The 24341-nt window shown below is 36.4% G+C and overlaps 1 protein-coding gene and 1 long non-coding RNA gene across 7 annotated transcripts in view; one reads left to right on the top strand and one right to left on the bottom strand.

Moving 5' to 3' along the window:
- Nucleotides 1-4619, top strand: part of LOC136838522 (uncharacterized) — a 142514-nt gene extending 137895 nt beyond the window's left edge. The window contains exons 6-7 of one of the 3 annotated variants that reach the window (XR_010853019.1): nucleotides 816-910; nucleotides 2679-4619. This is a non-coding gene — a long non-coding RNA (uncharacterized lncRNA). Of the gene's footprint in view, nucleotides 1-815; nucleotides 1733-2678 lie in introns of those variants that run through there. The other 2 variants (XR_010853020.1, XR_010853018.1) reach the window with 2 other exon arrangements.
- A 143-nt stretch (nucleotides 4620-4762) lies between these two features.
- Nucleotides 4763-20464, bottom strand: LOC136838521 (uncharacterized). 4 transcript variants are annotated; one of them, XR_010853017.1, is made up of 5 exons: nucleotides 20291-20435; nucleotides 14728-14894; nucleotides 9969-10077; nucleotides 5156-5273; nucleotides 4763-4979 (listed from the first exon to the last, which is right to left on the bottom strand). XR_010853017.1 is itself a non-coding variant. In XM_067103610.1 (4 exons), the coding sequence occupies exons 1-3, from the start codon at nucleotides 20447-20449 to the stop codon at nucleotides 5223-5225; spliced, it is 324 nt and encodes a 107-aa protein (XP_066959711.1). In that variant the 5' UTR covers nucleotides 20450-20464; the 3' UTR covers nucleotides 4763-4979; nucleotides 5156-5222. The 4 variants fall into 4 exon arrangements, 1 of the variants encoding a protein (XP_066959711.1); XR_010853015.1 differs by having other exon boundaries at nucleotides 5156-5278; nucleotides 20291-20434; XR_010853016.1 differs by lacking the exon at nucleotides 20291-20435 and adding an exon at nucleotides 20137-20158 and having other exon boundaries at nucleotides 5156-5278.
- Between the last annotated feature and the right edge of the window lie 3877 nt (nucleotides 20465-24341).

The following is a 24341-nucleotide window of genomic DNA, read 5'->3' as shown; positions in this document are numbered from 1 at the left end:
GGCTCGGTTTCTTGCTTATTTTCATCGAATCTCCCGCATCCAAAGTCGTAGGAAACTCACTTGTGTTAATGCGGATGGCTAGAATGCTGAAAATGTAGGAAAAACGTGTTAATTAAAAAAAGTCCATCCGGCCAGAAATAAAACTTAAAACAATTTTCGACCTAACCAACTCCTCTTAGTACTATTCATTCAATTTTGGGGTTCCATCATTTTTTTGGCCAATATTTCCAGTTTCTCACCAATCAGTCAATACAAACTCAGTCTTCCATAACTAATTTGTTAGTGTTAGGGTAAAGATTGTGTTGAATGAGCAGTCCAGAATGAAGTCTAGGAAATGTGTGTTAGAGTAAGCTATGAATTTTTGAAAATTCTTAGTCATTTTTTGTGAGTTTCTTTTCTAAGGCTTTGTGGAAGGGACTTTTATTCATGGATCTATTCATAAATATCGTTTTATAGGCTTTGTGGAATGGAATAATACTGCGTTGGTAAGTAGGTACCAAATCTGGATGTTTCATTCTAGCCAGTAGTAAGTATATGTTGGTTAGGAAGTTTTCAGAAAACTTTCAAGGGTTGGGGAAAAGGCCTAAATACATTCAACTTAAAGCACACTTGTTTCTGATGGATGAGTTTGTAATTCAATAGCGGTTATAAGCTGTAGTGGTGTGTTATACCACCACATTTTGTAAGGTGGGGTTGCATATTGCAGGCTAGAAACTTCTCAGAGTGATTTTAGTTAACTGGGACAGATGCTAACTCCGAGTACAGAAATTTTGAATTGAGTAAAACTTTAATATTTTTTTCTCTATTTTTTAGAGAGTCATTATGGCCGTCATAGTTAGCGCCCTTGGATCATGCATAGCCCTTCACGAGCTACAATACGTTAGTGCTTCCAGACATTTTTAGATTAACGGTGGGGATTGTATTGTAGATAACATATGGCTATTATCAAGTTTTCTGTGAATTCAGTCATACACTCCTCCTGAAATAGAATGAGCTTATAACAATACTTTGAGACATTTTGGAGGTGTGTCAACAGTACTTGGAGACATTTTGGTGGCATGCCATAGGTGGAAGGGATGGATGATATTTTTACATTTTGTGCTTAAATATATATCTGTGCTGCTTGAATATTGATTTGTTATATTACATTTGATTTTGTCTAGTTGCATGTCTATTCATCGGATAGCAGCACTTCAAAGAATCATTTCGCATCGTGATAGAAAATGCTTATTATATGGTAAATAAAGCAAGGTAAATGTGAATTCTGGTTGCATTATAATAAATAATTTGCTGAATTTATCCACTGTAATGTACCTAATGTCCCCAAAAATATCATGCAAACGTAAATCGCAAATCCACTTGAAATTTTACCATTATTGTAAGCCTAATCTTCATATATATATACCTAATAATTTTGGTAACGCTGTATCGTATTTTTCAAGAATTTTACTGCTAGCTATTGTGGGAATGTAATTGGTCTTCATAAACCGTACATATGATATAACTGAAATATTTCGTTGGCCAGAGTGTTTCTCCATCAACCTCACGCTAGCAATTTAGGCATCTGCGTTAATAATCTATATCATAGAATCGAGTATGAATTTTCTTTTTATATCCATAAGACCGGGTAACTATAAGAAAAATTTAATAATGCAACCACCTCGGAATACCAGTGGGATACTAAATCCTAATGTCATGTTAATCTATAAAATAAACGAATTTTGCACTGAAATTTGTTTTTTGATATTCAAAAGACTGGTTAGATATAATAAGTACAGCATACAATTAAGATTATTTATCTAATGAGCTGTTATTCAGTTATCCATATGATATTAAGTGATAACGAACTAAGATTTGGTATGGCTACAAGACAATGCCCACGTTTCCTTAGAAGACCCACAGCGAAATTTGGTCCACAGGGACTGTACTCCTACACAATTCAGTAAAGTTATTAGCTGAATTATATTAAACTTGAATTATCACGCTGTAGAAAAACATTGTCGAGTTTTTTTTTTTTATCGTGATCTGGAATTAGACACAAAGTACCAATTGGAGAGATGGCGTATTATAACTGGAGTAGCCAGTTACAAAGTATAACAAGCAGAGGTGAAGAAAATATGACCTTGAGTTATACACCGTTCTTTATCATTAATGGTCTGCCTCAAAGATGTCAAAATGTCTTGGTAATTAATAGCCTACCCAGAACCGACTTAGTTGGACAAGCAAAATGATTCATCCTTTATTTGCTTAATTCACCCTAATATTCTTACGGTGGTATTGCAAAGTTAGAAAACTAACTTCTCAGATTATTTAATAAACTTTATCATTTGACATTTACTGTACATGGGTCTTGTATTTGTATAGTTCTTTCACCATCGTTGTTGAAATGTTTTTTCCATTACATTCCATATCAAGCTGGGATTGTAAGAGTTTAAAGTAGACCATATACATTTCACATTAGGACTGTTAATCTTAATGGTATTCTGTGCTGATTCTTCAGTGGTTTAGGTTTAGTTTGTGACTGATGATTTTTCCCATTGGAATGAGCTTGTCCATTCTCTGGGTACTTGACTACTCTGCCTTAGTTTTGAAGTATGTTCTTTATGTCCAGTAAACATTTACTAAATTAATTTCTCTCTGGAAGGTAATCTCACTTAGAAAATTGTAATTTTTTTCAGATACGTATCGGGTGGAAGAATTCAAACTTCCCCTTTCCATAATTAGGTTTTAACCTTTGAAAATGTGTCCAGATGAGCCCAAATGTCATTTATCTCCAAAGCTTCATTACTAATTGGTATGATTTACAGACAGTATTATACATTTAATTCGCAACTCATGTGCCAAAGCTTGTTCATTTTAGGGCTGCTCTCAGGTACCAAGTTCTTTTTTTGCTGGATTTATCATTTCCATAAAGGCAACAAAATGAAATTAGTTTTACTCGGTGTAAACTATGGTACATCAGCAATGGTGTGTGTCTAGCTCAAGTTTTAATAGGGGCATCATTCACTGTTTCTGCAAAGATAAAGTACTTAAATGCTTTTGGTAGTTTATATGAAATGTAAAGTAATTTTCTAAAATAAAACCAGCAATGGGGACTTGAGATATATATTTTTGTTTACCATCGCTTCACAAAGATACCCTATCGTAAAGTGACAGCTCATGTGTTGGAATATGAAGCTGCTCACATATTGGCTGCCCACTTTAGCCAGACAATCATCACTGTAAATATTTTTTGATTAATTGAACACCTTGAAAACTGCTTAAATTCTAAAACTGTAAAAAATTGTGGAAATTATTTTCCATTGTGATGAACAGCAATAATACATTACAAATATTTTAAGGAATTAATCATATTCCTTATACCATACAAAACGATCTTACTTTCTATTGCAATATGCATTACAGATTTGAAACTGAGCGAAGGAATGGCAGAGCTGTTGACAAACTATGGCTTCAGTTTAAATACAGTGACAGAAACTAGGGCTTCAGTTTAAATAGTGACATAGCTGTAGAAAAAAATAAAATTTTGTTTTTATGTGCCCCTTGGCTGCATATTTGTCCATGGAATGATGAAAGTGCTCTTGTGTATATTTTGAAGAATGTGAAGTTCATGGTAGGTAAATGGCAGAGTAATACAGAGATATACAGTATTTAGCTTAAAAGTTAGATATCCCTCCCTTGGTAACAAGGTACAGAGTACTATGGAAAGTGCATTAATATCATAGATACTGTACATGAACTGGTGACCGAGTTATTGTGCGATTTATTTCATTTAACCCCATCAATTCCTAAATGTATTTCAGTAGCGAGCTACAACAAAAATGAATTGTACAAAAACTCTAAAGCTGTCATCAGTGAAAAATTACAGTGGAATTCTAGGACAATTTTTCAAGAATACTAACGAGAATGAGTCTAGTTTATATACAAGCAATTTAGATTTTTTAAATTATATGGTAAATTTCACTTTTAAGTGAATCTTAAATATTGGAAAGAATTGCAACATTTAAATGAAGTGGTAATAGTGAACGTGTAATTAAATTGTTATATATTTGGATTCTCATCTTTACAAATGGTACAGTATGTAGCACGCATAGAACTCACGGTGGTTCAGTTTCTCTAGTCTGCACTGCATACTGCGATAGAACATAACATTTAGTTTGGTATACAGAATATTACTAACAAAACATTTGTACCATGTACTATTGCTATTCTTTATAGCGAAAAATAATTTCCACTACTTTTTACAGTATAATTAACTCAGCTTTCAAAATGTTCAATTAATAAAAAATTCATGGTGAGATTGTCTGGCCACAGTTGGCAGCCAATATGTAAGCAGCTTATGATCCAACACACACTGTCACTTTATGATAGGGTATCAGCGATAAACAGAAATGAATGACAAAATTACTTCAGAATTTGATGTAAATTGTTTTAACCAATGTTAAACTCATCAGTTAACTGATCTTTTCTGGAGCACCACTGGTTCCTGTGACGGAGGAGAGAGACTTTCATACATGTGGGGCAAGATCATACTGAAGACTCTTGGTGGGGGATGTCTTATGGACTATACTACTAGGTTATAAATTTCATATGCGGGGCAAGATCATACTGAAGATTCTTGGGGGAGGGGGGGGATGTCTTATAGACTATATACTACCAGGGTATATATAGCTTACAGTATATATATAATATAAAAAGCCTATATAGTAATTTGAGTTTAGCTTAGGAGGATACCTTTTTGTCCAATTTTAAGGTTTAAAAATAAAGATTACAGTAGAGTGAAAACTATATTATTTGTTCCACAAATGTAATTAAAGCCCTGCTTTTAAGCAACCCAATAAATCCCCCACACAAAAAAAAATCATCCTAATAAAATAATTTGGGTGCCCAGAATTTTTCATTAATAATGCCCTGGATTACCAGCTTCTACAATGTGCACTGGATGCCTTTCTTCTACGCTGCTCTATCATCCTCTTGTTCTGTGAAATGTAAGACCTCTCATCAATACACTACATAAACAAGACTATACATATATATTAATGCACTGTAAAAATTAAAATAACTTTTTAATACTTCAACTGCTTTGTCCTGTTTTTTAAATACTATATTTTCAAAATATAAGCTCTCCAGCATGCAAACTAAAAAAAGATCCAACCTTTTAAAAATTTGGCATTTCCAGAAAGTTTTTATTCTATATTTTCTTTCTTCTTGGATGTTCCTTTTTATGCCTCATGCTGAAGTTTTTCATGGCTGTTTCTCCTACACCCTCCCCTCTGTTCTGTAAAACATGAGAAACCTTATTACAAAGTACACTACAAAATCAATACCAACTTCAAAATAGAAACTGATTCATATCAATAATCACAGCAAACTTGAAAATTACAAACACAGTATACTTAACTACATTGTGGTTACCCATAATTAACCAGTGGTTTTCATGATGGAACAAACTGGCTTCTTTCAGTATTGTATACATTTTAACTTATAATCCACATTGGTGTGTTCTAACCAAAGTTTTGAGGTTTGTAAGACTCAAAATGGCACACTGAATTACTAGTGTAACATATATGTACCATGTCACTCACTAAATTAAAATAACCACTGATCTCTTAAAACACAATCTCAACATACCAATAAGTGGAGTGATATAAATGGCTCAAAATTGTGTATATGATAGTGTAGGGCAAGTAGGCATCTATAACACCTTGCCATTCACATTTATCTATTAAAATTAACCAACTGATCTCTTCAGATGTTCATTATGCAAAATACAATTAATTTATGCATAACTACTTCAACATTATGACATTAAGACGAGGTAGAAGTGCAACAAGTTAAATGAATGCAACATAAAAATATGCACTAAAAAGCTCTAGTTCAGTAAATGGAAAGAAAGTAGATCATTTCATTTTTAAAGGTAGTTTTTAATACTTCAACTAACTAAATCCACATTTTAATACCTCAAAGCAATGACCACTTCCTCTAATGACTGAAGTAGCTCTTGCTGTTCCTTCGTTTCACACTATGACATCTTCAGGTGACTATTTCCTCTTTTGTGCATTTAAGCACATACTCTGCTGCATCTACTTCAAACCCCCTTTTCCTAATGCTAATCCTTTTGGAAGAATCATCTAGCATGCATTTTAATTACTGATAAATTTTAAATCAATTTGTATTTTTCATAACTTACAAACCTTCAGTCTTAACAAAAAGATAAATTCTCTGGTGCTAGCTGGAGTCTGGTTAAAAACAACGCAAGGAATTGGTGGCAACTGGCATCAGCCAATAGGAGAGGAGGGGGAAGCTACACAACTGGCTTCACCCCAGCTCTGCATCACTAATTCAGTTTTCTTCTAGCCCAGGAAAAAATGAGGGGTTGCTTGAAAGAACAGGGGCAACAACATTACAAACATGACCTCCCCCTCAAATCTTTTAAGGATGAAGCCAAAGAAGAATGAGATGGAGAATAATCTTTGTGAGAGGAGACTTGGTAAGGAAGAGGCTGAACAAGAACGAATAGGAATGCTGGCCATTAAGGGAGATGAGAAGCCTTCCTTTGATGGTGTCACTGATCTCCTCTTATACTGCCTTTTATCAGCAAATCTCTTCTGTTGCTCAGGAGACTAAAGAGAACACACAGACCTAGGGTTATTTATGTTGCAAGTGTTAGATCTGACCTACTACAAGTGGGGTGAGGGTCAGTAGACAAAGACAAGTAATGGGAACAGGGGTTGTTACCATCTCCAGGATGATGTCTCTTTCGCCTGGTAGGCTTACCTGAAACACATGCCTGCGTTTGGGAAATGCAAAACACAGATGAAAAGTACACAAAATACCCACAACAAAAACAGGAAGAAAAAACCAGAATACTGTAGGTGCGTGCGGGCAGGAAGTGTAAAATAACCAGCTTCTTGTGAAAGATGAGCACTGAACCATCTTGCTAAAAAGACAGTTAAGAAAATAACTGAATTGATGATGCGTAGCTGGGGTAAAGCATGTTGCGCAGCTTCCTTCTCCTCTGCTACTGGCCGATGTCAATTGCCATCAATTCATTCAGCTTTTTTTAAACTGGACTCCAGCTGGTGTCAGAGAATTTATCCTTACGTTAAGACCAAGTTTTATTCCGTATAAAAATAAAGCCTTTATGCATTTGTATGACATTCCTTGTAAAAGACAAATTATGCAATTATAAAAAATACAGTACACAAAGCTAATTTTCTTAAACTGCAAACTAAATCAGTCCTAAGCTCCAACAAATCTGAATGTGTACTCATAAGACATGAACAAAAGGGAAATAAGAATCTACTGAGCATAGACTAACTTAAATGAGAAACTAAAATATTGTACTCAAAACAGAAAAATTTCCATAGATAGAAGAAAAGTAAAACAAAATACTTTAGATCCAGGGTATGGCATGTGTTCTATTTACACAATAACGTGGCACCTTTTCAGTTTAAGTACAATTTGATAAGAGTTAGTAAAGCACTGTGTTTTTCACAACAGTAAAATGAAAAGTCTTATCACATCTGTACTATCTTTGCATTATAAGCTAATTCTTATAAAAAAAATGCTGTTACCCTGTCTGCAAAGGGATCCGGCGAATTTACCGACAACAATTCACCGACAATAATTTACCGACATTGTGACTGATCAGTTCACCGACAACAATTAAGCTAAGATAAAAAAGGAAAGACCATTGACAAGACTGTACCAGCCACATATAAAATAAAGGTTTGAATACTAAACTGGTAGTTATGAAATAACCGAGGCAATAAATCACAAATAAGGTTTTAATACTAAACAGGTAGTTTAGAAACAGCCGATGCACTAAATTACCAAATTAGCTTGAGTTTCAAAATAATAACAGTGTATTTCTTGCTTCAGTAAGAAATATAAATGGTCTAGTTAACAAGGATTTTCACTACATAGCCCATCATGCCTCTCCATTTTATAGAATCCGAAAAAGGAAAGAAGCAGCTTGTTGTTCATGGCTATTTTTTTATAAAGACAAGGAGCGTGAAGATAAGATATACTGAAATGTGACAAATATCACAAAATAAGGTGCAAAGCGCGAGTAACTACGTGTGACGGTGAAATTGTAGCAGAAGTGACTGAGCATAATCATGTTTGTGATGCAGCCGAGAGTGAAGCACAAAAATTGTGGAAAACATACGTAAAAAGCCAAATCTTCCACAGAAGCACCTCATGCACCAATATCAAACGAAGCTTAAGAATTGCAGCGAAGCAGCTGCTTGTAGGCTTCGAAAACACAGACGATGAAAAGGACAATAAGAAGTATCAGATTTGAGAATAATTGCTCACAAAGTGAATTGACTCTTACTAGCGAGTATAAAAAACGTTTCCAGGTGAAAAATTTTTAATTTTTGGATTCTGGACCAACTGAAAATCGCATATTAATTTTTGCTACTTCCGCGTAACACTCATCTTCTAGCAAATAGTGATCATTGGTATGGGGACGGAACATTCAAAACCGTTCATTGTTTTTTATCAGCTATATACATTCCATGGATTTCAAGAAAATAGAGCAATTCCGCTTGTCTATGCATTACTACCAGATAAGTCAGAAGCATCTTACAATACGCTACTAGAAGATTAAGATCAATACACATTTTTTCGTCTCCTTCCCTCGATAACTATTGATTTTGAACACGCAATGATAAAGGCATGCAAAAAGAATTCTGCGTGGTATTAAAAGGATGTTTCTTCCATTTTTCGCAGTGTATCTTTCGGCCATCCAGGCTAATGGACTGAAAAGAAGATATGAAGAGGATGCAGAATTTGCTCTCAATCTCCGTTATTTGCCCGCCATAGCATATGTGCCTGTTGATTTGGTAGTCAGTGCATTTGAATTACTATGTGATGCTGATATCCTCCCGAGTGAAGCAGAAGCGTGAGGGACTATTTTGAAGATACGGATAGCCGTCCTGACAGAAGAAAACCGTCGAGACCTCCCAAATTTGAGATCGAGATGTGAATGTTTATGAATCTGCTGTACTATCCCTACCGAAGACAAATAATGCGGTAGAAGGCTGGCACCGAACTTTTTGAAACAAGTTGGGGCACCACCTAATATATGGAAATTTTTCGACTTCTTGAAGAAGGAACAAAATTATAATGATGTAAAGTTGACCAATTTTAGCTGGTACTTCATCTCAACCATCAAGAAAGAAATACCGCGATTGTTCTGAACGAATAAAACGGATTGTTGAAAAATACTCTTCATATAGCGATGTCATTGATTATTCACGGGCCATAGCCCATAATCTAGCTTTCTGATTTTAAATAAAATAATTTGTGGTTTTTTATACATCTATTTCTGAAATATTTTGTGTCTTAAATATTTTGCCCATGACTGTACAGTTGCTTTATTTACTGTATATTTTAAACATGTTTAATAAATACTAAAAAATCTACATCGTTTTCTAATATCCTAAATAAAGACTAGCAAGTAATTATTTCATATATCAAAGATAAAGGTTAAATGCCGAAACAACCAATAAGTAATGAAACATTAACTAAGGCTGCAATCTGAATTTGTCACCAATTATAAGACAATGAAAATATTTTATTTTCCACTAGTCCGATTGAATTTTGTTTTAAGACTTTTTTTTATTTTCTATCAATTGTTGTCGGTGAATTGTGCACTGAGCAAACTGAGCATGTCGATGAACTGTTGTCGGTGAATTGTTGTCAGTAAATTCGCCTAGACCCGTCTGCAAATGGGGGGGGATAAATTACAGAAAATTCCTTCACTTATAAGAGCTTACACCCAAACACCCTAAGCATTCTAGTGCAACCTCCAGGGTGTCTATCAAGCCTGTGCCTTACAAGAATAACTTGACATCTATCAATGAATTACCTTGAGAGAGAGAGAGAGAAATTGTTTCATTATACATCTAGTTATGAACTGCACATGTAACTAGTTCAAACCAAAATTTCTAACTTACCTTTACAATCAACACTCTGCACGAGGATAATCGAAGCTTGGAAAATCCCCAGTTCAATGCTGTTGTGTACATCTTTGTAGTAGTACTGTGCTAGACTTCTGCAACACATCTGAAATAAATATAATACGGGTCAAATCAAAGTCACATTACATAAACTAACATTTACAAGTGCTTAAGTGCAATAAATAAATCTTTACTTTTTAATATGGGTCTTATAACTTTTTCCTCACATATCCAATGCTAGTATGTTTTTCTTCTAAGTACAAACAATGCTGAATAATACAGTCAGCCTCATTATACATGGATCTTTGCACTGATCCGCTCGTATGTAGTTACCATGGGGAACAACAAAAAATTCATACAACTCACATTGCACATGCTACAACACTAAAATCCTTCCATTTCCAACCTTTATGTACATTAAGCTATTGAGGAGAGAGAGAGAGAGAGAGAGAGAGAGAGAGAGAGAGAGAGAGAGAGAGAGCGCATTCATATACATTGTACTGCAGTAACAAACTCTGTATACCTGTACTGTGCAAGCTCACATGCACACACACTCAACTTACCTCTCTCTCCTGTATCATTGCTCCCTGTCCAAGGTAATACACATTTAGGGCTACAAACTGTACAGTTGGGTACATATGTAATCATTTACATTTAGTTTTAAAATTTTTCCCTTATCAATATTGTACTGTATAGGAAATACTGCATGCAAAATTTTAAAAATTATTCTTTGCATATTAGAATCAATAATGCTTATTAAAAGAGGTATGCACCAGGTTTATGCAGGCATCAAGAAGTTGCTTCTATGACTGTAATGTGTAGTGTACTGTACAGTACTCTGTAATGTTTTTATTTTTTTTTTCTATTTTTATATATTTTCATTTTCTAGTTTTATTTTTATGGGTTTTTTTTTATGACAGGGTTTGTGATCATGTATGGTTTCAAGGATGCATGGAGGGTCTTGGACTGTGTAACTTTGTGTATAAAGGGACCTTATTGCACCATGTTATTTTGAAAGCTGCATTAAATACTTTACAATAATAATTACTTTCCCATCCCAACTTCAACCCCAACACTTAATTTGTATTATGTCTCTTCCTTGAGTAGATTCAAATTGGTTGCACAGTAATTCATACAATTAATTCATGTGGAGCATTCTGATCCAAACATGCCCTCTCATGACAAAATACTGTACAAGCAAGAGAAACAAACCACACATCCCATGATCACCTAATGATCTACATGGATGCACCATGGACAAACAGTCAAGCTTGATTCTTTTATGTCAAGAACTCTGGTGATTCTTACAAAGATCAAATTCCTATACTGTACTGTGTGTAAACCCAGAGAACTCATTCTTGATTGAAAAAACCACCACTATTTTATCATAAACATACACAAAATTGGGCTATCCATTCTTGGACCTTGGGAGACTGCATTTGGCCATATTCTTGATATATATGATCTTTTACATAACAGAATTAAAAAATAATACACAGCCAGCAACAGTTTGCTGAAGAAGCAGAAGACATAGGCCTACTGGCACTTCAAAGTGTGTTTTGTGGAAGTCAAAACCCTCTTACTCAAGGACTGGGGACTGTATCCATCTTCAGACCTATGGCATCGAGGGTCAAGCGGACTCTAGCCTAACATAGGTCTCAGTGCTTTGTTGGAGACATTCAGATGACTACAATCTGTCACACCAAGGACCCAAACTATTGTGAAAAGTAGCAAGCCAAGTGTGTTAAATGAAGACAATTAAGACTAAATAATAAATAGCTAACTCTAAAAAGACTGAGACTAGGTTTGGTGTCAAGATACCTGAACAAATAAAGTGGGACTAAGTCATGTGTTTGGATAGATTGAACAAATAACAGGCTAAAGTGGACACCAGCCTATGTAAAGGAACCTAATGAAAACTTGCCCATAGTCTGCTTTCTGGGAACTAACTAAATATCTGCACGCACAAGTAGGCTATAAATAAACACTAGGATTTGCATCCTTCTATGAACAACTGTCTTCTTCATCCTAACAACAGGTAATTCATGTCATTTCCACATCTGTGCATATCAGTTGAATGACCGATATACAAACAGGCTTGAGTCAATCAATGACTAACTTCTAGTGGAAGTCTGTAAATGGTGGAAACTTCTGGACATGGCTTATTTACAGCCATGTAGTAAGCTTCTTAGGTGTGATACTTATCTCCCAAGTGTTGGAGGTAATTGTTAAATTTTTTTGTCCTTTTGGGAAAATGTTTCCATTAGTTCAAATGACACTACTTACACCAAAATCTCAGTTCTGTAAAGTAAGAAAAGAGATAATCTGATAAACTATCCAGTGTGGCAGTTTCTGTGTTAGTCCACAAACAGAACATGTATTGCCAATATCTTTACAGTACTGCTTCCATAAATGCTTTTACAGTAACTCAAACTCAGAATTTTATTTGCAAATGATCCATTGTTCTCTTTCTCAGGAAGAATACATGGGTGCTTCTGCTTATGTATTTCACATCAAATCTCCTTCCTTATCAGGACACTTGACTTCAAGAGCAAAGACCAAGTGGCTAAGAGGAAAACAAAATCATTTGTATCCACTGAACAGATATCAGCAATAGAGTTTGAGTTCTTAAGCACAACAATAAACATACTGAGAAATACCAGTTTCCTGACCCCCTCAGGATTGTGCTGACCAACAATCACCACCAATAGACAACAGCCACATTGTTGGACATAGGAGCAGTTGGCTCTGACTGTTGTATAGTATGCCACATCAGCAAATCCCTTTTCTTATCTTATTTCATGTTTGTGTGTGTAAGACATTGGTCAACCAAGGGTAAGAGAATTTGCAACAAGGAAATGCCTGTCAGCAACACAGCAGACAGCCACTGTGCAGGTAACTGAGCAACAAGCAAATCATGTGTAAAAGAGGACCTGATGACAGACTTATGAGTCAAGTATATGGGCAGATCAAGTGAAGCAATACTGCAGCACATGCTACCACTTGCAGTAGCAACCACCTTTACACAGAAAGTGCCGAATGGACTAGACACTGGCATTAGTTGCAGACTAAGCTGGAAAAGTTAGCAGGCATATTGTTGTACTCTGTACAGAAATGGTCAACATTTGGAACAGGCTGCAATATTAAGCTATCTAAAGTTAGCTTATTCTCTGGTACTGCTGCAGTCTCTTTGTCTGGTGCGTATCTAAATCAATCCAAAGTTTTTCTAGATTGAGTTTATAGTTTCAAGCTTATACCAATAACTTTATGGCTCTTTGGGTATTTATATCATCTACAATTAAAATTTTCCCATTTTGGAGAATTTTTTCTAGCCTGGATATTCTCTTGATAATAAAGTGTGTGATGGACCTTTGTCCTTTTAACTCCCTCATTTAAGACTGGATTAGGTATGTTGCATTGGGGACCATGTAAACTTTGATGCCTTCAGTACTAAACTCAAGGGGTTTTGGGTGCTTGTGGGGGCACTGTCATAAAAAAACAAAAAAAACTTTGCAAGGCAATCTCTTACTGGCAATGTATAAAATTCTGGGCCAAAGCACTAATGGAACCACCCTTGTACGTGTCCTTATAGTGCATACCTGCTTATTACATATTCAAAAGACTGGCTAATGGAATTTATCTCCCCCCCCCTCAAGACTTGGTGTTCAGCAGCTTTATAAACCAGGGCTGCCACATCATAACCGGGATGGTTTTCATACAAAGTGGCAGCATTAAAAACTCTCCCTTTTCTTGCCTAAAACCTACTGTTTGACTATCTTTGCTAATGGCATCAGTAGCATTTCCCTCCCTCCTCAAAAAAAAAAAAATTGCATTAACACAATACTTGTACTGTTAACCGTTATAGGCTGGGACAAAATATATATAAAGCACGACTCTAGACCGGGCAAACTTTAAGATTGGCCAGTTAAAGAAAAAAGAAAAAAATCAATGGACAGAGGAAGATACGCAAATGCACATGGTGTAAGAAAAAAATTTAACAAATTTTCTGTACCTTCCACAAGAAGTTGAAAGTGAATATTTCTGGCCCCGCACTATTTCCAACACTGGATTCATAAAAATACAGTATGCTAATTTTGTAAAGTTAGACATGCTTTTTTCTAATAATTTTCTACATATTAAAATAATTACAGCTCACATAATATATCAGATATGAACTAAAATCATTAACAAATTCTGCCTCGATCAGCGTATTGGAATCACGATAACAACAACAGCTTTTGGGCATTACCACTGTGTTCTTTGCCTCTCTCTTTATTCTTACTTCTCTCTCAACTTTTTCTCTTTCTATATTTCTCTCTCTCTCTCTCTCTTCTTTTTCTCTTTTCTATCTAATTTCCCTATATATTCTACACCACAACATATTCATGGTAAAATATTTACCAGATGTACTGAGAGGGGGAGATGCAGTACCTTTTAGTGAGGTACACTTGTTTATTCTAAATTTCTTTGCACTTTGCTCTGCAAGATTACAATAATAGCTGACATATACAACTATCATAAAAGATAAGAACTAAAGTCAACAGCAATCCCTGGGTATATTTATGAGCAAATAAATATATGGACACATCCAGGTATAAGGAGGTGGAGTACATTCCCCAACGAAATCTCAAGTCACACCTAAATCCTGTACTGAGCAGAGTTGCCATAAGTCACTTATGGCCCACTGAAGTGATATGAACATTTTATTAACCATAAAATTCTTTCAAACTATATGGCACGAAATACTGGTTCTCACCTGAGGCAGTCGGCTCCCCACTCTAGAACTATTATTGTGCCTCACACGATCATGTCCATCCAGTACAGGTTAAATATTCTTTGCCCTCTACAAATATTTTGGTTTGCTCCCCGCCAGCAAAACCCGAGTTTCTCGTAATCCTTGCATTCTGCAGTCCAAACCACCACCTGAAATAAACACAGTCTTTGTTAGCTTTGAAATCACCAAACCTAGATAACTCACTATATCTGGACTTAGATTTGTAAAAGGAATTATCTTTCTTGAACCATGTTTAGTTTTAGTCTACTGGGATGCCTTTTATATTTTTTTTTTTTTTTGCAATCCTACACAACACTGTTTTCTGAGAGAGAGAGAGAGAGAGAGAGAGAGAGAGAGAGAGAGAGAGAGAGAGAGAGAGAGAGAGAGAGAGAAACCATGTTTAGTTTTAGTCTACTGGGGTGCCTTTTATATTTTTTTTGCAATCCTACACAACACTGTTTTCTTCTGAGAGAGAGAGAGAGAGAGAGAGAGAGAGAGAGAGAGAGAGAGAGAGAGAGAGAGAGAGAGAGAGAGAGAGAGAGAGAGAGAGAGAGAATTTTCATAGGCTATATATACCAATGTTTCTGCACCTGCTGGGCTAGCTGCGAACAGCAGCTTCACAATTAATTTCTTCTCTCTCGAGCAACCACAGTACCTTATAGTCAAGCTGCCGCAATAGTGGACTACTTGAACATACAAGCCACCAGAATACAGCAAGTCTAACAACTCAATACTTTCTTCTCTAGTCTCCACTATCTCTGGTCTACTGGAAGTGCTTTAAACAGACCTAGCTTTATGTTTCAGGGTGATGATCAAATTCATGTTTTGTGGTTATAAGGCACTACCATACTTAGGAACTTTCAGAGATACGAACAAACGTGATCATAAATTAAAATTGTGTTCGGACTGCTCCCTTTTCCACCCATAAGTTCAAATTTTGGTAAAATTGCAGTAAAAGGTAACACAGCCAAATGGCAAGGAAATACACTTTTCTAGGTCATTTTGATGTGTTTTGCACAAATTTCACATTAAAATTCGTCGGAAATTGATAGTTTCTTAGAAATACCTGGATTATTTACTCCCATTTAACACTTTTAGGGGTTCTGATACTGGCGGTGCATGTGTTTGTTGTCGGCCAAATGGAATGTCCCTTCGCCGTGTTTAGTACTGGCCCGGGGTCACCATACATTAACAAGTTATTGCACTTGCCGGACGGGATATGAACCTTATTTTTCGTCCTTTGGTCATGCATAAGTTAGGCTGTGACCCGGCAACTTCTGTGAGAGGTTATGTTAGGTTGTGTGGGTTTCACTGTTATGAAATATGTTATTTCGATTGATTTGATGTATTAGCACAACTTCACCTTGAATTTCGTCGGAAATTGATGGTTTTTGGTCCACTTATGTACATGGAGTTAGCTCCAAAACCGTTAATTTCCACCAAATTGAAGGTGAAATTGCACTAAACACATCAAAATCAGTCAGAAAACATATTTTTGTCATTATGGCGTGTTGCCTCTTACTGCAATAATACCCAACTTTTGTACTGCGTGCCTATTCTGATTAGTTACAATTTTTGCCACTAACCACGCTGTACAACACTGAGGTTGATGCCAATACATTGCCCCAACCTCTCAAACCTAAGCAAGTATTAAGATGTCATCTGTTGTGCTCTGAACTATTTAGGTGATTTTATTAGGAAATATCGAGCCCATCCTTTTTCTATCATGGCTAATGGCAAGTGAAAGGTCAGTGAAGAAAGTGGCAGTAGTAAAAAGCAACAAGCTATCTCAATGGAAACTAAGGTGGCAATTGTACAGAACTTAGTGGTGAAAAAATGGTGGAGGTAGCACACCAATATAATATGAATCGTTCAACTGTTGGCACAATCTTTAAGAACAGACAGAATTATGTAACATGTAAAAAGTTTTGTGCCTACAGAGTCAACAATTAAAATCAAAAGAAGGGGGGAGGGGGTAGAAGAAATGGAAAAACTTCTGGTATCTAGATGGAACACCAGAGACAAGAGTCTGTACCGCTTAGCCTCGTGCTGATTCAGGAAAAGGAAAATTCAATGACTTCAAGGCTAAGGCTGGCAAAAGCGCTGAAGACGAAACATTTTGCGTGTTATGGATGGTTTCATTGCTTCAATAACACATGCTACCTTGCATCATGTGTCCGTTAGTGGTGAGGCAGCGAGCACTGACAAAGCAGCAGCCAAAAATTTCCAGAGAAGCCCTAAGTAAAAAGTTGACCAGGAACGTTATGCCCCTATAAAACACAGTACTGTACTAACTTTATATCATATTGTACTTAAAATAGGCATAAGGACCAACTAACGCACAGATCAAGACACAAACAGCCGTTCGGAATGTAACTAGTTCTTAAGTAGGGGAGCATCTGTATTGCACTAAAGATACAACAGCAGAAGTTATGGTAATTCTATATATTAGATTCGCACCTGTTTTTACCTTTTCAACTGGTTTTTTCAACACTTTAGGGTTCTGATACTGGCGGTGCATCTGTTTGTTGTCGTACAAATGGAATCTCCTTTGTCAGATTTAGTACTGGCCCCGGGGGTTTGGGTACCAACATTGCTAACAAGTTATTGCACTTACCGACGGAATATGAACTGTTCGAAACAGACGTGCCCGTGCTCTTGTCTTGTGAAGATCGGCAGATGGAAACCCCTTTGTTGGATGGACTTTGGTTTAATTACAGGTTAATTAGACTCGAGCGCCAAAAATTAAAGGTAAATTCATAATTAGCAACCAAAAAAACTGTAGAAAAAGTCAAGTTATAGCGCTGTTGGCGACGCAGAGCTACCCTATAGTTCTATCGAAATTATTGATCACTGCACAAAACAATTAGGCTAAATAGGGGAGGCTGGGAACTGAGCTGAAGGTAGTTTTTGTTCAGATTAAAGATGGTCTTGTTCCAGCATGGAGCTCTGAACTTTAATCAGCCAAGTGGCAGTGAGAGACAGTTCCTGACATTTCTGAAGCAGTCATTATAAGCTTGGGGGAGAACCAGAGGCTAGTCATCTTAGTGGATATCAAGGGAGCGGAAGGTAAATAACCAATATCAAGGGAGCGGAAGGTAAATAACCAATGTTTAAGCAGAATGATTAATTCATGATTCAAGGACACTAGGCCTAGCTAACTGGTTGGGGGAGGGAGGCACCCTTGGGTAGAGCTAACAATTTTACAGCACCTTACATCAAACACATATTGCCTCTGAAACAATTTCCATGACCTTACAGAACACCTTAAAAAACCGGTAGAACTATAGGGTAGTCCGATGGCACTATAACTTGACTTTTTCTACAGTTTTTTGGTTGCTAATTATGAATTTACCTTTCATTTTTGGCGCTCGATTCTAATTAACCTGTAATTAACCCCCGAAGTCCATCCAACAAGACAGAGCATGGGTATGTCTGTTATCACGTCCGGCAAGTGCAATAACTTGTTAACGTATGGGTACCCAACCCCCCTGGGCCAGTACTAAACACGGTGAAGGGACATTCCATTTGGCCGACAACAAACAGATGCACTGACAGTGTCAGAACCCCTAAAAGTGTAGAAAAAACCAGTTGAAAAGGTAAAAACAGGCATGGAGCTAACATATAGAATTACCAAAAAACCATTAGCAAATACAAAACATTCACTTGCTATTATGTTCCTGGTAATTCTAAGCTGTAGTTCCAGTGAGCTAGACTATGGCAAACAGACGTTTTCCTATGTTATTTTACTTGCTTTACAAGAATTTAAAGTAATATTTTGCTGGCCGGCTGTAACTAAACTGTAATTGACCTTTGAAGACTACACTACCGATGGGGTAGATCTAAGCCGGCATTCCGCGGCGAGCCCCCCACCCTCCTCCATAGCTAATATGGCAAAATTGTAACCAGTAAACACCCCTAAAAATACCAACCTAACCTACTCTTGGGGTGTTTACTGGTTACAATTTTGCTGTATTAGCTATGAAGGGGGGTGGGGGCTTGCTGCGCAATGCAGGCTTAGAAATACCCAGTCGGGTAGTCTTCAAAGGTCAATTAGCCTACAGTTTAGTTACAGCCGGAAACAAAATATTACTTTAATTCTTGTACAGCAAGTAAAATACCATAGGAAAACGTCAATTGCCATAGTCTAGCTCACCGCAGAAACATGGCTTAGAATTACCATGTTCGCCATTTGCTAAAAAGTCGGTGACTGACAGCCTAGGAATTACATTGTCATATATTTCATTTACGGTTTGGTCTGCACTGTTTATGAGTTTAAGCCTATAGATGTGTATCCAAACCTCTTGCCCAATCTTACTATTTAATCAGTTTCTCCCGTTTTTTGGAATGGAATATAGTATTTAGGCCAAAAGTCTAGTGCTGGGACCTATAAGGTCATTCGGCACTGACTACCGAAAGGGTTTCGGGTGTTTCTGCTAGGGCCGAAGGGATGCTACAAAGAACGGTAAATCCTAAGCGGTTGTCGAGCGGTGAGCTAGACTATGGCAGGTGACGTTTTTCTATGTTATTTTACTTGTTTTACAAGAATTTAAAAATATTTAGTCGGCCGGCTGTAACTAAACTGTAATGACCTTTAGTACACGACTTGAATTACCTAACGCTGGGTAGTCTAAACCGGGCAGTCATGACGAAGAGCTCACCACCCCTTCCATAGCAATACGGCAAAATTGCAACCAGTAAACACCCCTAAAAATACCAACCCAACGTACCGTAGGGATGTTTACTGGTTACAATTTTGCCGTATTAGCCATGGAGGGGTTGGTGGCTCACTGCGGACTGTCGCTTAGACCTACCCTGTGTTAGGTAGTTCAAGTCGGTAGTCTTCAAAGGTCAATTACAGTTTAGTTACAGCCGGGCGACAAAATATTACGCTAAATTCTTGTAAAGCAAGTAAAATAACATAGAAAAACGTCAATTGCCATAGTCTAGCTCACCGCGGACAGCCGGCTTAGAATTACCACTCAATAATATACGCCTTTCCAACATGGCTAGTTATTTTGCAGTATTGGCGACGACTAAAACTATTCAAAATTTATTCCCTAGGCCTATTTTCTCGAGGTACGCTAGTCTAATTCCTCTGTGGTATCAAATACTACATAATATTTGTACTCAATTAGAGAATTAAAATTAGCCCATGCAAATCATGTACCATACAGTCGGGTAATTAATAAAGTTCTTGATTACCATTAAACTAACAACATGATTTCAATTTGAACATACAAACGCTTCTACAGAAGCATTTATTAAAATTCCATAACTACTCCAGAGAAACAAAAGGACAACAGCTCCACAGCCTTGCAGTGATGTTCCTATAAGTATAAAAAAAAAACATTTAACTAATGCTGTAAGACCTACGAATACTTCACTAACCCGTCCCTAAGTCACGTGATGTTCAACAGGGAGGCTAATAAGCTGGGCCTATCACAATTTTCCTCACTGAATCATGATATGACATGGCAGCTCTTTTCCAGCTCCAACCCGAGATATTTCTCATCAACCAAACAATATTTTTAAAAGTTTTTACCTTTAAAATGTAACGGAGGATACCAAGCCAGTTGATATTTAACGTAACCAGCTCAGTACACCAACTGTGGCCACTAGGTTTACAAATGCCAAGGATCAGCGACTGGGTGCTACCACCATTTTCATGGCAAACAACGTATATCCTTGGAAAAGTTGCCATATTTTCTTTTAATTTCCCTGAAACTATTTTCTTGGTTCATTAGTATGATTTTCATAATACGAATGAAGAGCACATTCCAAAGCGTTAAAATTGATACCCATATTTGGGTGTTTCACGCATCAAATAAAATATTGGCTGCTCACAGTAGCAACAATCTTAGTAACGATTTGAGTACCGGTATTTAATTTATACTATGGGGCCGTTCAAAAATGATGTAACACTTTTTTTGGTAATCCCCACCCCCCTTGCCACGCCTCATAACACATGTCCAGACCCTCCCCTAGACAATCATGCAACATCCGTTAGTGGCCACTCCCCAACCCCGCTGAATTAGTCTGTTTCCTTTTTTAATGCAATAATATATTAAAGTCTGGCTTAATACCTGAAAGTTATTACCTTTATGTTTTTCTTCACATTTTTAAATGATATTAAAGAATCACAAATAAATTTGAGATGAAAAAGTTCTCGTATGCCATTTACAGCCAAGTTCGATTATAACGTATAGGCTTGTAACGAATTCGGGCTTATAACGAATGAAAGTGAATTCCTCGGTCTCAATTCAAATAAATGAACTTAAAATTGTAGGTATGTCACGAATTCTTTATTACGAATTCAGGTAGGAAATATTTTGTACGTCCCGGTGACAGTTCCATTAGTAAAAAAAAAAATACCTGTTGTAACGAAGTGATAATTTAATTGTTAAACAAACATCAAACAACTGTTATCCCAGTGAAGCAGAAGAATTGATATGCTGAGTTACATTCTCATTTAAAGGTTATTAATAAAGAAAAAACTACAAACATAACTTTAATTTTGTTTTAAAAATAAAATACATATCCAGTTCTTAAACAAATAATGACTTTTATTGAAATATACAGTATATTAGAAATCATCATACACTTGGGAGGATCGATGCTAACTTGATCGTCTGGATTTCATTCTGTATCAAAACAAGGGAGGTATATAATGCAGTCATTTCAAGTATCTCGGTTTATAACGAATGATGCCTATAACGAATTGCAGACAGCAGTCCCCTGGAATTTGCTGCACAAGAGCTTTATTGTACTTAATTTCCTAAGTAATTTAATTGGAAACTCTGAGAGGTCGCCAGTTTGTGATATTCTTTAAGTTTATCATAATACACAAAGTAGACTATGCCTAAGTTTAGAAGAGGATTAATTTAATTTGTGATATTTTTCTAAGTCATATTTAAGCTTAAAGTAGAGAATGTCGGAGCTCAGAAACGCGATGAGTTTGTGATATTATTCTATAGCATGTCATACGTATAGTAGAAAATGTTGAACTACAAACAAGGGTTGAGTCTGATATTTTTTAAACATATAATTATGCAAAAAATAAATAAATACCATATTCTCAATATTACTAAAACACAATAAAAGTCTATTGCAGAATCTTTACTCTCTCTCTCTTTTGTCCTACATTTACATCCTTTCAAAAGAAACAAAGTAAAAAAAATCTGAAAATGTTATGTAACTTATGGCTGCACCCCCCTCACCCCTGTCACACTCATAACACCTCACCATACCCCACTCGCCCCAAAGGCGTTACGTAATTTTTGAACGGCCCCTATACTGAAAATCTGTCTCTGAATGTATATTTGCAAAGTTAACAAAATGACTAAAGCTTTGTGTCGCTGACTGTACATGCTCCTAAGGTCAGTTTTATAACGAATGTTAGGCTGAGACTTCAGGATAATACACGAAAAATAGCCCTTACAGTCGTTAGCTATAATTCTTTATCGAGAACATGCAAAAGAGCAAAAAGGTAAGGCAAGGTAACATTAATCTGTAATTTACTGGTATAAAAATTAAATATCTCATAACGACGTCATTAGACCACTACTAAACTAAACACTTGAACTGATAAAATGCATCCCCTCTTAAAAGCAACTAATGTACAGAATGAGAAGAATGCGTTACTGATAAAACTCTGTCCCTTTCTTATATACATTATTTGCGTGAAAACACTCAAAATTAAATGAGAAAAATAGGCAAACATATTTTCCTAAGCTGTATGACTTGTTTCCAAATTTCAGCCAGACAGACCTGGATTTCTTTTCTTGGAAGTTGCTCATTCATTTCTTGTGTTGTTTCGAACAGCGTAATTTGGACGTAGCGCGATGGCCATCTCATTTAGTTTCATTGACTGAAAAACAACCTCTAAACTGAAGAATGGAAAAGAGAGAATGGCAATATTCTGCCTTATGATCACATGTGGATATGCAGGGCTGCCTGAGGCGATCTTATAACTAAAAGAGCTAAGCTGCAATCGAAAAAGACTCCATCAAATAAAGCTCTAGGTTCATTGTCTGCTGTTACCATTCCAAATCAGGTAGTTGCGTAATTCTAATACAACTCTGATAATTCTTTGGGTTGGACACTTATGATGAAATTCACAAGGTAAGGAATGGACAACGCTTCGAATATGAACAGGGTACTATTCACTTACAGTTATTTTAATACAAGTGACTTCTGCTCCGGTCCCGCTCCACCTAAGGGGCTACGGGACCCACAAAATTATTCACTTTCGCTCTATACAAAATTTTATACATTTTAAGTCTTAAGGCGTGCTCCATAATTATTGACAAATCCGCACTATCAAAAGACTCACAAATTAAAAATGCCTTTTATCTTTTTCCTTGACAGATTTGATATTTTAAGTCCTAATAATGTGTGTGAGCTGCAAATTTGAAGGCTCTAAAAACATATGAAGTGACTATTGGCTTAAATAACTTGGAACATCTGTAGCTAGTCTTGCACTGACTCAATTCATTAGTTGTGTTGTGCAAAGCAAAGCTTCCAAATTTTTTGGACATTATCTTACCTTAGATAGGCAACCAATGCAACTCAGTACAAGGATAATTCTATCCCACATTGCGATACCCTTTGTATTAATCTTGCCACTGTGTTTTAGTGTATTTTGCAGCTCCTTAAGTTTACCTCCATTAAGCTCTATCTTGATTTACTGTACACAGTCAGTAACGAAATATTTATTTGCAAAATGTACAGGATTAACTTTGGGAACAATGTGGTAAATTATATTTGTCTGCCTTTGACTGGATGCAAATTCTTAAAATTTTCACGTTTGCATCTTCAGTGTCTCCAAGTTTTCACATCCCTTCAATTCTTGGGGCAGCTCACTGAGTAGCCTGGGTATTGTGTGCTCTAGGACTATGTGAAGAAGAGCTTCAGTTGTTTGTATTGCTTAAAAATAATTCTCACTGGTAGCCATCGGTTTTGTCGGGAAATGTTGAATATTTCATAATATTAAAAGTGTTCGTACCCTCACTGAACAAAGTTTATAATCTTACTTCTAGCTATTACTTCATCTTCACTTAGAGGTAAAATTGCTGTATCCTGCACACATAATGCATGTTTGGTAGTTTTCACGCCGATGTTAGGTTTTTAGTCACCACAGGTTTCAGCCTGATTTTTAGTTTTGATTTCAACCATTCGATAGTTTTGTCTTAAATTACACTTCCTTTGTTGGACATCTGGATAACAGATGATTTACAAGTTCAGGTGATGGTATCAATTAGAAATCTTGACAATTTTTATTCCAATAGAGGAAATCTAAATTAATCAGGGTTGGATTTTGCCTGAAATTTTCTGTTTCCATTAGCTTTCTTAGCATGTAAGGCCTCAGTGTCTTACATGAAATGTCTTGTTAGATATGGTTTCTGGAAGTGGCATAATAAATGTCCATTTCTGTAATTATGTTTCCAACATTTGGGGTATTTGAATACTGTATACACAATACTCTTAATGCCTGGAACATTTCCAGTCCACTGAGATTGGATCCAGCATGAAGAGCTGAGCTTAGTATTAGACTTTCATCCTGTTCAGCCTCCATCCCCCTTCATGGTCTAAGA

Source organism: Macrobrachium rosenbergii, chromosome 5 (assembly GCF_040412425.1).
Source record: "Macrobrachium rosenbergii isolate ZJJX-2024 chromosome 5, ASM4041242v1, whole genome shotgun sequence".
Classification (NCBI taxonomy): Eukaryota; Metazoa; Arthropoda; class Malacostraca; order Decapoda; family Palaemonidae; genus Macrobrachium; species Macrobrachium rosenbergii.
Note: the sequence above shows the minus strand (reverse complement) of the source record. Positions and strands in the feature narration are given on the sequence as shown.

What these genes read in the sequence shown, in the direction of transcription:
- LOC136838521 (XM_067103610.1), bottom strand. Translation starts at nt 20,449, where the DNA reads ATGGCAACTTTTCCAAGGATATACGTTGTTTGCCATGAAAATGGTGGT. An exon ending in TCCTCCGTTACATTTTAAAG is followed by an intron (nt 10,078 to 20,290) that starts GTAAAAACTTTT and finishes TATTTATTTCAG; the next exon opens with ATGTGTTGCAGAAGTCTAGC. An exon ending in GCAGAGTGTTGATTGTAAAG is followed by an intron (nt 5,279 to 9,968) that starts GTAAGTTAGAAA and finishes CATGTTTTACAG; the next exon opens with AACAGAGGGGAGGGTGTAGG.